The sequence below is a fragment of the Papilio xuthus genome, unplaced genomic scaffold (assembly GCF_000836235.2).
Source record: "Papilio xuthus unplaced genomic scaffold, Pxut_1.1 DF827756.1, whole genome shotgun sequence".
NCBI classification, from domain to species: Eukaryota; Metazoa; Arthropoda; class Insecta; order Lepidoptera; family Papilionidae; genus Papilio; species Papilio xuthus.
The window spans coordinates 462,906-476,939 of NW_013530893.1; the positions used below are offsets into that span (position 1 = coordinate 462,906).

Here is a 14,034-nt window from a genome sequence, read left to right on the forward strand (position 1 = left end):
CTGTGAAATATTAACGATATATTAGATAATTTTCATCGTAAATGTATTCAAATGTAAATTTGACGTCCGTCTATTTGAGTGATATTAGACGCGTGTTTACTTCGATTGAATGATCTTGATACTATGCACGTGTAAAATAGTTACCTAAATTATATTTGTTATTACGAACAGCAATAGCTGTTTGATGATGAAAATTATTAAAAAAATAATAATCATAAAACAAGAAGCTTACTAATATCACGAAATATTGATGGGGAAGAAGGATTGGATAAAAAGATCTATGGTACCAAATTTATCAGACGAAATCTTACTCTAGTTTTCTATGAAGCCCTGGTACGTTTATGCTACCTTTAGTTCAAACCATTGCTGTTACTTCCACAGTAATATAATTTAATAACTCATTTAACAGACAGTTTCTAGAGTTATTAATTCTATGCTCTAGCTATTATCAATCGATATGCAGTCCAACTTGGATAAGGGAGAACTTCGGGTTAGAGAGACACCTCTATCAGCGAGAGTCATTGTCCCAAAGACGCGCTCCATAAGCGAGAATCCCGGGTTGAAAATAAACCTCTATAAGCGTGGCTCTCCCTGTCCCTTGAACTCACGCTAATCTAGGTTCGACTTTATTTCAAAAAGAACAGTAGACAAAGCACGAATATTTGTGACAATTGCGTTCGTATAGTTATCGTCAATTATGTCGAAATTAGTATGAGATTTTTAGTACAGTTAACGCCCGATAGGGGGCGCTGTTCAAATTTTATTTCGATAATACAATGGTGATTGTCACAAATATTCGTGCTAGGCGCACAGTTCAATACATCATCCATTATAAATGTGTGTCATAATTGACATGTCAAAGGGAATTGATGGTGTACCATTAATGTAGAGTTTGATTAGAGATGGTCTGATAGGTTTGATGTTAGTTCGTGTGAATGGACTTTTATGCAAAACAACTCGTTTAATTCGTTATCTGTGAAAATTTGTAAAATGCTTTAAACTTATGCTAAAATAGAAAAGACACTTGATGTAGTTGTGCCTAAATACTCTTTTCAGATGATATAAAGAATTATAAATACTTCCTAATAACTGTCTCTTGGTACTCCGTGCTGGAATAAAGAAAAACTTTATTTGTAACCATTTGTTCTTCCAGACTTTGTTCTACATTTGTGCCAAATTTTAGCGAAATCCATGCATCCATACTGTAGATACATCCTCCAAACAAAATTCTAAACTTTCTAATTAATAATATTAGTATAGTTTCTAGGTTGTGTACTGATTATGAGTTTGTTTTCAAATTTGCGTCTACAAATTCTTTTCTTCAGCAAATTATAATTCATATTAAAATTGAAACTTTTTATTTTAAGATAAAACAGGTCTTATAGTAGTAAAACAAATTTTAAAATTAAAACAATAAAGTTCAATTTTGCATATATCTGCGAGCTAGTATAACTCGACTACGTGGCACTTTGCACTCCGTCAATGGATGTATGCGGTCACTCCTCACGAAGGCAGAGTCAGTAGACAATTCTGTAATAGCTGATAGTACTTCGTCTTCTTCTAAAGGTGTCTCGAGCTCTTCTGGTACACGTGACATCCATCTCGCTTCCACGCACCTGATTAGAAAGAAATAAAAAATCGATTTCTAAATTCGCTGGATCATAACAATGAGACTTGTAACATCATACATAAAACTATCCACTGCACTACATGCATGATGGACGGGATTATGCATAAGCTATTAACTATCAAGTACTTGATGGATTAAGAGTTTACTTTCCTAGAAGATCTGATTCTGTAAGTTTTTTTTGTATAACAGAAGGGGGCAAACGAGCAGCAGGAACACCGAGGTGTTCAACGACGACGTTTCAGTTCGAGTGCTTGTTTTCTACCTATAGGATTCTACTGCCGAAAATCTCGTCTTCAAGTACACGTGTTGACAGGATAGTGGAACCTAACTCACATGGAATTATATTGTGATGTTTTATTATCCAAAATTAAACTTACGAAGGACAAGGATCAGCGGGGACCATGTAATTGATTGGTACCGCCGACCAGAACTTTGGCAGCTCTGAATGTACTGTGTATGTTCTCAGGCGTGATGTACCATGATGCTTTTGGACGTGACGTTCCTGTTGATATATAACATTTTTTTTATATCATAAGGTGGCAAACGAGCGAGCGGCCACCTGAAATCGCTCAAACAGCGAAGTGACCGTTGCCCATAGACATACTCAATTGCATATGCGTTGCCTACCTTTAATCGACGGAGGAGAGGATGCACAGATAGAAAATATTTTCCCTTTCCATGCATCCTCTCATCCGGAAAGTCCACTTCCACTTCCCATCCTTTCCTTATAAGGAAAAGGGTGGAAAGGGAAAGATGACTAAATTAGGCCTCCGGGACGCACACTCATCAGACGCAACGCGGAATTGCTTCCAATTCACGCCTGTCTTCTGTGTGGTCGTGGTATTTTATCGGGCGAGCCGGGCCAATTCGTGCGAAGATGTTAAAGCAAGCTCTACCACTGTTTCAACACTTATCTCTTTCTCTGCTTGTCCATTTTATAAGGAAAGGATGGTAAGTGAACTTAATAGGAGGAAACGAAAGGCATAAATAATCCTATTGTTTGCAGAAGACAGAGAGGCTTCTCTTATTGCTTTTTTTTTAAATTAAATTTTAGGATTATTATACAACAATTTAGGGAATATTATATATGTAGTACAATTGATAATCAGATATTTGTTAATTATTATTGTAAGGAGAAATCAATGCGCGAAAGCAAATCATTTAACTCGACGATTTGTCGCAAAAAAGACGCAGTTTGCATCTCTGATTCTAATTATAGTATTAAAAATAGTTGAAATACTAACATAATAAAATGCAGTATGAATCAGTTCCTTGATTCTGTCTGTGATAAGGCAGAAAGTTAAATTGAGACAGTGGAACGAAGGACGCTTATCTCCTAACAGATTATGGAACGGTTCCAACGAACAATCCAGCATTCTGAAAGTGGAAATTGTCTAATTTTCACTCAGCTCAGATAATTTTAACTTAGAATAATTTTAGCAACTATAGCTTTTAATCAAGAAACTAATGTAATTGATTTCTCGTTCATTAGTCCTTAACCTCTTACATTAATTTTATGTCTTATTTTATTTTTGACTTGACTCAAGCAAGAAGGTTTGTAGCCAATAGGACCGAACTGATTTTGAGTAATGAGATGTCATTGGATTCGTATTCTTCAACTAAGAGTCATTTTTAGTCAAGGATTTGTGGCTTTTTTGTCTTACTAATATTGTAAATGCGAAATGTTAGATGGATGTTTGAAAGTATCGCCAGATTGGCTGAACGGATCTGGATCAAATTTGGCACAGATGTAGAACAGTCTGGAAGAACACATAGGGTACTTATTGTGTTTTTTTTTAATTTTGCGCGAACGAAGTAGCGAGTGTTAGCTAGTTAACAAATATATTAATTGAATTTACTTAAATATTTCATAAACTTTCTCCATCGATTCGTTTAACTGTTGCGTTTGCATTTCTAACTTGTGTCTAAGACTCTGCGTTATATTTGATTTCTGTTCTAACTCTTCCCGTAGTATCTTCAGTTTGTTGTTCTGCTTCTCTTCCATCATTTCAATCCAATCTTTACGATCCTCTGAAAGTAAGACGAGTCTGTTTATTGTATTATAGTTTATTCTGTATTGAAGTTTCGGGTCAAAATATGCTTAACCGTGCATAGTTTAACCTCTGTCATTGTCCCATTCATCTTCGATAGGCGCACCAGGTTTTTTAAACCTTAATGTTTTGTCTTAATTTAATTTAAGCAAGATATAAAAAGCTCATCTCACTTCTTACTAATGTTACAAATGCCAATGTTCTGATGTATGGCTGGATGGATTGGTGGATGGATGGATGGATGTTTGTTAGAAGGTATCTCTAGAAGGGCTCAACATATCATGATGATATTTAGCAAATATGTAGAACATAGTCTGGAAGAACACATAGGCTAGAGTAGTAGTAGTAGTAGTAGTAGTAGTAGTAGTAGTAGACGTAGAGACAGCTAGTAACTTACAAAGTTTAAATTATTTCAATGAATTTTAATGATTAACCTAAATTCTGTCGTATCCGCCGCAGATCACGTCCCAGCACTTCGTTCTCAGCGCAGTACTCTGTCAGCATTTTGTAAACTGAGAAGTTCTTTTGCTCAGTATGCTGGAATCCCTCTATAATTTTGTTTATGTCCAATTCTTGAGTGTATACCTGAAGAAAAATACCTAATTAATGACTAAACTGACAATTGGTTTTTTGAACAAAGTGAAGAAATCATTAGCTCACTAAACGTCACCACTGTTGATCTCGGAGCTTACCCTAAGGTAGACGTGACTAGGTCATTATCGACCACGTTGACCAAGTGCGGGTTGACTGCAAGTCAAGTGCTTAACCACTGAGCAGACCAACTTACTGATTGTAAATGGAAATAAATGGACGGATGATTGAATGTATGACGTAATTCCAGAATGACTGAACAGAACTGGATATAATATGGAACAGACATATATTAGTGTCTGGGACAACAAATAGGCTACTTAATTTCTTTAATTCGATGCAAACTAAGTCACGGGCGACAACTAGTATTAAGATAGGATATGAATATTACAAGAGCGTCGGTGGCTCAGGTGTTTAAGCACTTGACTTGCAATCTGCAGGTCCAGGGTTCGAATCCCGCCATGTACCAACGTGTTTTTCGATTATACGAGTAACATATGTAGATTTATCCGACGTTCTTACGGTGAAGGAAAACATCGTGATGCAACCTGCACATATCTGAGAAGAAATTCAAAGATATGTGTGAAGTCAACCAACCCGCACTTGGCCAGCGTGGTTGACTATATCCTAATCACCCTTAACTTAGGGTAGGCTCTGAGCCCCTCAGTGGGGACGTATAGTGAGCTGATGATATAGGGAAATTAAATTACATTAATATCATTGAGTAATTTAACATGTTCGCTATATTTTTCTTTAAGTTGTATCTCTCTAGCAATCCTCTGTTCTTCCATTCTCTTTTCTTCTTTAGCATTGATCCTGATGACACCTTTTTTTGATAAGAAATTATACAATTTCATTTCATGGTCAAATGATTTTTGTAGATCTCTCATTTCCTGAAAATATTTTCAACATTATTAAAACAACTAAACATTTAAATATTCGTTCTTGAGCTCATCTACGATGTTATAAAGTAATCCATTTGGTTTCAATTTAACCGATCAACAATCTAACCGAAAAACAAATAGCAGTCTAAAAAATGATTAATTCTTTAGAGAGTGATGCAATAATTTTTGTACAGATTGATTATAGGATCGTATACTCTTCTATAACTAACGACCAGATCTACTTTTGACAGGGGCAGCGACGCTTATGGACATCTGCAATACCAGAAGAACCGCAGATGCATTGTTGGCCTTTGAGATGGTGATGCTCTTACTTCTTGAAGGACCCTAAGTCGTACTTGCAAAAGAAACTTACCTGTACTTGCAGTAGTTGATCCATTCGACCTTTTTCTTGCACCGACTTCAGTTTGGTGCACCACTCATCTCTCTGATCGTATGCTAATGTTGAAGACTCGAAAAGATCTGTCAGAAACTTTTTACCTTTAGTTAGAGCGTTCAACATCTTGTCCCACGCTTGGTTGAAGATTGCCCTACAAAAAAATCAGTATGAAAGAATGCCTAAAGAAAATAAAAATCAATCTAAATCCTATATCAGTCAATTGTTAAAGTCGAGAGTCAATTGTTTTACACTCATTTGCATTACTTTCAGTTTTTTTTAAAAAAAAAGAACTTCTATTCCCTAATTTCTCCTAATTTATCTAGATCGTGTATACCTACACGCTCTTCATAAAAGGAATTCTATAAAGTTTACTTAAAGATTTTCATTAGTAGTATTTTGACATTCAAGTATCTTGTTTTGTCTTTAAAATAAAAATATATAAATACAATCATTTGAACCTGTCTTTAAGTACATGTTCAATTTCGGTTCTAATCTTCTTGTTCTCGCATTGTATTGCGTTAAATCTGAGCATTGCTGCTTCTAATTTGTTCTCTGTTCTTGTGAGACGATGTTCGCTTGTCACTCGTCTTTCTTCCAGCTGCAAATAAAATGACCAAAAAATTGACGCATAGGAATGGGAAACACAGTAGGTTACACATGCAATTGCAGACGTCTATGGGTAGAGGTTGCTTCGCTATTTCAGCGAATCGAGGTGGATGCTTGACCAGTTTAATATTAAAAATCTCTAGTCTCTTTTAATGAAGTTTATGTTTTTTTCGCGTTTCTTTTGTTAAATATATTAATAGTGTTAGGAAGAAAATCCGAAAATGAGCCAGTGTATTGACTCAACACTAGCCTTACTAAAATGTCGACGTTTATGTCCCCTCACTATTCATTCTGACATTGGACTTTGTAACGCAAGCACGTCATTCGCGCCAAAGGATTCTAAATAATAATGTCTAAAAGTATAATACTTGCTTGTGATACTGAAAATATTTATTAAGTTTTTAAAACAAATTAACAGTATACTTTGCCCATTGTAGAATTGACTAAACGTTTAAGATGGAGCGTCTGTTTATTATTCCTCTGCAGCAAACCTTCTAATTGGTCCATCAGAATTATTCCATCTGCAAGAAAGGAAAGTCTATGAGCATTTTGACGAACAATTGTGTGGCTATAATTGAGTTTAGCATTCCTATTTTAGTTCTGTAATTTAACAACTTACCGTGGGTTTCTGAGAATAAAATCCCTATTAAAACGTTCGTTTTAACATCATTTAAGCTGAGTAATGATTGCTTATACTAAATTTAAATTTATGGAAGATTAGTGTACTGTATGGTAACTCTGAGTGCGGCATGTAATATATTTAAATTAAAATAAAAACTAACTTTCACATTCACTCTCCGTCTTCTCTCGTAACAAAATACTATCAAGAACATCCTTTTTAGTTTTCTCTTCTAGTTTTCTGTTGGCACCGGATTTCGCGATCTAAAAATAATATCAAACTTTAATAATATCATAAAAAGTGCTATTGTACCACAATAGAATCGTGTATTTCTAATTCTGAAACCAGTACATAAAATATATATTTATCTCTGTTTTTACAAACAGAATGAAAGAGATAACAATATGCTTACTGTCTAATGTATTTGCAACTAGCTGTTGCCCGCGACTTCGAGTGCGCGGAATTAAAAACACTTAATTAGTAGCCTATGTGTTCTTCCAGACTATGCTCTACATCTATGACGAATTTCATCAATATCTGTTCAGCTGTTCTAGACATACCTTCAAGAAATATCGGTTCATCCAACCATTCAAACATTCGCATTTATAATATTAGTAAGATATGACATACTTTTAGGTCTGTAGAAACGTTATTGTATTCCTTCTTTAATCTTCTGAGTAGATCGTCCTGTCTCCGGAACATCGGATGAACGCCTTTCACACGATTCGATCTGTCAGCTTGTATCATGCGAAACTGTAATAAATATAATACGTGAACACTCTGTACATCTTTGTAAAGTAATTACGTTAACGGAGAGATAATTAAAGTTAATAAGTTCATAAAGCATTTTTAATTCATAATTTAAAAAAAAAAATCTTTGCAATTTTTAGTCTCTTTTCCATTAATAGGCAAACACTACTTTTTTTTTTCATATCACAAGGTGGCAAACGCGCGAGCGGCCACCTGAAATCGCTGAAATAGCGAAGTAACCGTTGCCCATAGACATACGCAATTGTATATGCGTTGCCTACCTTTAATCGACGGAGGAGAGGATGCACAGAAAGAAAATATTTTCCCTTTCCATGCATCCTCTCATCCGGAAAGTCCACTTCCACTTCCTGTCCTTATAAGAAAAAGGGTGGGAAGGGAAAGATGACTAATTTTGAGCTCCGGGACGCACACTCATCAGACGAAACGCGGAATTACTTCCACTTCACGCCTGTCTTCTGTGTAGTCGTGGGATTTTCTGTGGGCGAGCCGGGCCGATTCGTGCGAAGATGTTAAAGCGGGCTCTACCACTGTTAAACTTCCGAGTCTATCCTAAGTTAGTGACTAGATCATAGTCAATGCTAGCCCAGTGCAGGTTGACTTCACACATATTGAATTCCTTCGTAAATATGTGCAGGTAGCATCACGTTTACCTTTACCGTAAGAACATTGAAAGACACATACATGGTGGAATTTGACTCCAGGAGCAGCAGATTACAAGTCAAGTGTACCCCTAAACCATCAACGTTCCACTTAATACGACTTGCAACATAACTAAAGTATATTTTACATTGATTCATACTTAAATTATATTATGTCGTTCTTAAACCATTACCTGTCTCTGCAAACGTAAATGGTCATCTTCCATCTTCTTCATAACTTCCAGATCGTTTGCTTGTTCATTGCAACTCGGCTGCACTTCCATGATTTTATAAAGAAAAATATAATATCTAGAAAAAGTGATAGTAAAATTTTTATATCAATATCTCAGCTTTGTCTGAGCCAACGGGATTCTATATTATTGAGACTGACAGTTTGTTCACATTTGTCAGTCGTCGCGTCCGATAAAATGTCGGATAATCTACTGACATATTAAATACTAAGCCTTAACTGACACAGATTTGTGTCGGAGGCGACAAAAAATATTCCAATACTCCTCCTTTGAAGAATCCTTTCTTTTACTAACGAAAAGATTAGAGAAGGCAATAGACAATAACTTTGGATAAGTCACGTGATTGTTTTGGTCTGTTCCATACAATTTTGAAGTTCGTTAAAGAATCGTTTCGAAGTGAATGTACTTTGTCTAGCCATGTTGATCGGCTAAGAATGATTAGTGGGTCGAGTGTCGACACCTAACAAATGTGAAGGAGCCGTGATTCAGTTTCATATTTATAGTGCGGACGTAGCATTGTTAGCGCCCGGCGCACGGTCCACGTTAGAACAAATAAAATACAGCTTTATATTTTTCCGTTCCCTGATATATCTTGTATTGTACCAATGGACGGGATTTGTTCGTTTCATCTTCATTTTGAATTCAGATCGATACGTTCTTTGTAAATAATATCTGTGTTGCTTGTATGTTAGATTTTCTTTTGTTAAAATAATTTGTTTAGTGACATAGCTATGGCCAGTTCGTTCTTCTTTTTTCTTCTGAATTTTGAAGTAATTTATATCCTTTTTCCATTTTTAAGGTTCCGTACCTCGAAAGGAAAAAACGGAACTCTTATAGGATCACTTTGTTGTCCGTTCGTCTGTCTGTCAAGACCCTTTTTTCTTAGGAACGCGTTAAGGTATCAAGCTGGAATTCACATCAAATACTCAAATCTGCTGTCCCTTAATACTCTGAAAAAATCAAACTTGTAAACCAACGCGATCCAAAGATTTTTGTTTTAAGCGTTTCTCTTGCTACTCTTATGTTACTCAGGATTCTAGAAGATTCTAGAAGATACTTCGAGAGGTTAATAGCCCACTTAAAAAAGAAGGAAGTTATTTTTATTCATGAGGCTATGATCTTAAATTCTGTTTGTATTAGACCCAATTAAACGAAAACGTAATAAATGTTTTATATTTAACATATAATTGGTGTTCGTAAAATATCTTTTCGACACATCCGTAACACGCTAGCAATGTTATTCATATTATTAAACGAGCCAAGAAATATATTGTAGAAAGAACAAAGAAAAAGGGGTGCAAACCTCATTCCGTTTTACAATATGAAAGAAATTTTAATGAAATAGAAGAATGCGTCCACCGTGTCACGTAATACAGAGTTATTTGAATTGCAAATTCGCGACAAGAAAATATTTTCCGTAAGGTTCACCGTGCATTTTATAATTACCCCGCAGTTCTGCGCCTGCCGTAAAAAATATACTCGCAGTAATTGCGTCGTGTGAGGTATGAATTGCTAATAAGTTTGATAAGGCGCGCTGATATAATGGTGAAAAATGTCATAAAATATTGTATGCTTGCGCTAAAAAAATATATTAAAACTCTGATTCTAATTATAAACTTATATAACGGTTTTTAGTTAAATATTATGAGCTTTAAAATAGGTTGAAAGACTGAATGCTTTAGTTATTGTTCTATCCTACGTAAGTAGTACGTCGCTTCAATTTATCGTAAGCAATATGTAGAAGAAGGTCAGTTGAAGGTTACAGGTCCTGTACATCAAGTTCAATGTCAATTTACTGACAATATTTCTTGTGTCGGGTGCTCGCAATGACCTTTAGAAGACTACCTTACACACATTGCTAGTCAATTTAAAAGCCCTTCTTAATAATAAATTAAGTTCAATATTTCTCTTCTTAACTATTATATATTTTATTTTATTGACTTATTCGCATAAAATGTATTTATTTACCTAAAAATCTTACACATTCATATGAATTTACACTGCAGAAACATATTCAAAACATCATAAATTTATCTCTTTGAAAAACATTACTGATTTACTAACTAATTTTCACCCGCGACTCCGTCCGCATGTAATTAAAAAAAACTTAGTTTTCTATGTGTACTACCAGGCTATGTTCCACATCTATGCCAAATTTCAGCTACATCTATTCTGCCTTTCTGTAGATCTGCAAACAAACATCTATCCATCAACAAATCGGCATTTATAATATTAGTAAGATTAACTTTGTCATCAAAGGAATCCAAAGGTAAGTTCAATTAACGAAATGTTTTTTTTATATCATAAGGTGGCAAACGAGCGAGCGGCCACCTAAAATCGCTGAAATAGCAAAGTGACCGTTGCCCATAGACATACGCAATTGTATATGCGTTACCTACCTTAAATCGACGGAGGACAGGATGCACAGAAAAAAAATATTTCCCTTTCCATGCATCCTCTCATCCGGAAAGTCCAATACCACTTCCCATCCTTTCCTAATAAGAAAAAGGGTGGGAAGTGAAAGAGGACTAAATTAGGCCTCCTGGACGCACACTCATCAGACGAAACGCGGAATTGCTTCCACTTGACGCCTGTCTTCTGTGTGGTCGTGGTATTTCACCGGGCTAGCCGGGCCAATTCGTGCGAATATGTTAAAGCGGGCTCTACCACTGTTAAAAACTTTAACACTATTAACAAATGTTTAACAAAGCCTACAAAAATTATAGTTAGTGCAATAGAGCGTAAATCAAGCGTTTATTTACTAAACTGTTGTGCGTTTTAATACATGTCAAAGCAAGATGTGCCGCCACCGCAGTCGTTAGCATGAAACACGCGTTAGTGACGTCACCAGCACGCAATGTGACGTCACCGCGTGCATCTGTCAGCTGTTATATGATGTAGTGAGATGGCTAACATGTCGGTTAGGATCAAATGGTTTAAGTTACACTTCCTTTTTTATTGCCAATTATATTCTTCTATAAACAGCCGGTTTTAAAATTTTCGGCGCCATGTGCGAGGTTTTCTGGTGTGGGGGGAATCTTCCAATGATAGGACACCTTTGGGGGCGCCACATGCGTCTCTTTATATCCGATTGGGGCGCTTGCGGCGCCATCTTATTTTCGGCGCCCTGGATGGGCGCCCCACCTCGCCCTACCCTAACGCCGCTACGTGTATAAACATTTTAAGAAGCTAACATTACAATTTTATATGTAGCTGTGCGCCCCGTTTTTCTCAGGTAATAATAAAGACTAGTTAAAATAGGATTTAATTGGGCCGTTCGGTCTTTTACATCCTACACTGAAGTAAAAAAAAATAGGTAGGAAAATATGGTTTTTTATAAGCATTTCGACAGTTACAAGGCAAAATTAAATTAGATTTTTTTTCCAAGATATTCTCAAAGCCTAGGACGTAATTTAATCATTTTCATTCTGAGACTTTTTCGCTACTTTTCGCGTTAAGCGTACAGATGTATGAAAGGCCTTTTAAAATTAAAATTTCCTGTTATAAAGTGTCAAACGGTCAAAGAGCTGCGTCTGATCCGTTGCAGAGCCGTAATCCGGAAACCGCAATATGAAACGTTTTTATTTGGACCACGAAAATTAAGGACTGCATTTACACCGTAAGTAAACAATTTAATAATTTAATATTTAGTAGTATTGTTCATCATATAATTCTATTTAATATTTGACGATGTAAACAAAGAAAGCTACAATATTTCGAGGTCATGTATTTAATTTAAAAGTTTTCAAATCAAGGGGTCTGTATCATAATGCAAATATAAAAGTTACAAGGAGTATTATGGTAGTACTTGTATATTTAGAATATTGGCATCCCTTTCTTTGCCTTTAAAAAAACAGAGATAGTGTTACAACATTTGAGCTACTAATTGAAGTAAAACTCTATTGTTTATGTACTATTTTAGTTTTACTAATATTATAAATGCTAAAGTTTGGATGGATGGATGTTTGAAGGTATATCCAGAATGGATGAACGGATCTCGATGAAATTTGGCATACTTATAGAATATGGTCTGGAAGAACACATAGGCTACTCATTTTAATTCTGCTTGGACGGAGTCGTAGGTGACAGTTAGTATGAAATAAATTTTTTATTGCATTTTTAAAACTATAAAACAGCTTAAGCAAAGTGTAACAGTTGTTTTGGTGTGATTGAGGACTTGTCTAGCTTTGTTTTCCCTCTCTTGGTGTTTGCGTCGCCGCTTCTCTTTGTAAACGCCGCCATCGCCACTTGCTTCTGTCATTGACATTTTTGAGTGTTCCAAACGAGCGTAGTTTGTGACGGCTTATTTGTGGTTACGTCACTAAATCTAGAAAGATACAGAGTTGAGTCTACTATTCAGATTTCTACAACCTTGGATTAGTGGTAAAGCTTTAAAAGCTAGAATATTACGGTATTTTGAATTCGAATGTATTATATTTTTATTTGAGACGTTTTAACACCTTTGAGTTAATTGACGGTAAAGAAAAAGGATGAAATAATTTGTAAACCACTTTTTAATTAAGAATGTAAGTTTCAACCTAAAAATATGCTAGAAACTGTATTTTCCTGGCAATTTTAATAAGGACTGTTTGGGTAAATGTTTTTTAAATGACTATACCCTGGCTCTCTTCATAACACCTTTCTTTTAAAGCACCTAAATATGTTGTCAAATGCTTGTACTAGCTGTCACCTGCGACTCCGTTCGCACGGGATTAAAAAATAACTTAATTAGTAGCCTATGTGTTCTTTCAACTTATGTTCTACATCTATGTCAAATTTCAGCGAGATCTATGCAGCCATTTTGGAGATACCTTCTAACAAACATCCATCCATCCAAACATCGCATTTATATTAGTAAGATTATATTATATTTTTACAAATAAAAAACAATAATGTACAAGAGGTTAATATACACTCTTGAATATTTTTAATTATAACACACTGGGCTTAGGTTTACGCGAGCGACGAATTTCTCCTGGGATTACCTCATTCGCTCTGTTTCTAGTTTAATTGGAAATTATTTTAAATTTATTCTAGAATAAAATTCAATTAAAATAATTCCAAAATGAGATAACAACTAATTAATGTAAAATGCATTTGTATTACCTATGCTAGGGTCCTTCAAGTTTAAAGGCGTGGAACGCACCAGGGCCGGTTTTAGCATTTCCGGCGCCCTGTGTGAGATTTTTGTGGCGCCTTTTTTTAATGTCGGGGAAATGTTCCCAAGAAAGGGCGCCTCTTTATATCGGAATCGGGCGCCTTATGCCCGGCGCCCTACGCGGTTGCCCAAACTTCTCCCACCATAACGCTTCTGTCCGTGGGTGTTTTGTTATGTTATATTATGGTTGTCATGACTGATAAGTATAATATTGCTTGAAAACAAAATTTCAATGACTTTTTTATCACCATTTTATATATACGCGTGTTAAAGCCACATACTATAGTAGGCATAAGACTTCTAAACGAAGACAGCATAATCGGCTTACTGTAGCTCCTGCAGCGCCGTAAAGCTATAAAGCTGCACGTTATAAAGCGCTCGCGAGCGCCGCAGCGCTTTAAGAACTGGGGATCCTGTATTCATTCGCAGCATGAAACG

General features: G+C 35.7%; 1 protein-coding gene across 1 annotated transcript; it reads right to left on the reverse strand.

Annotated features, from left to right (window-relative positions):
* Positions 1–1,382: 1,382 nt before the first annotated feature.
* Positions 1,383–8,535, reverse strand: LOC106116220 (myosin-13). The gene is made up of 12 exons (XM_013309976.1): positions 8,382–8,535; positions 7,409–7,531; positions 6,942–7,041; positions 6,583–6,680; positions 6,012–6,151; positions 5,530–5,704; positions 4,983–5,165; positions 4,116–4,266; positions 3,490–3,661; positions 2,875–3,007; positions 2,008–2,132; positions 1,383–1,616 (listed from the first exon to the last, which is right to left on the reverse strand). The coding sequence occupies exons 1-12, from the start codon at positions 8,469–8,471 to the stop codon at positions 1,421–1,423; spliced, it is 1,686 nt and encodes a 561-aa protein (XP_013165430.1). The 5' UTR covers positions 8,472–8,535; the 3' UTR covers positions 1,383–1,420.
* Positions 8,536–14,034: the final 5,499 nt, after the last annotated feature.

Bases quoted from the DNA above. Each gene is read 5' to 3' on its own strand.
- LOC106116220 (XM_013309976.1), bottom strand. From the start codon at position 8,471: ATGGAAGTGCAGCCGAGTTGCAATGAACAAGCAAACGATCTGGAAGTT. The intron at 6,152-6,582 runs GTATACTGTTAA...TTTTATTTGCAG, and splicing joins TCAATTCTACAATGGGCAAA to CTGGAAGAAAGACGAGTGAC. The intron at 3,662-4,115 runs GTTAATCATTAA...TCTTACTTTCAG, and splicing joins GCGGATACGACAGAATTTAG to AGGATCGTAAAGATTGGATT.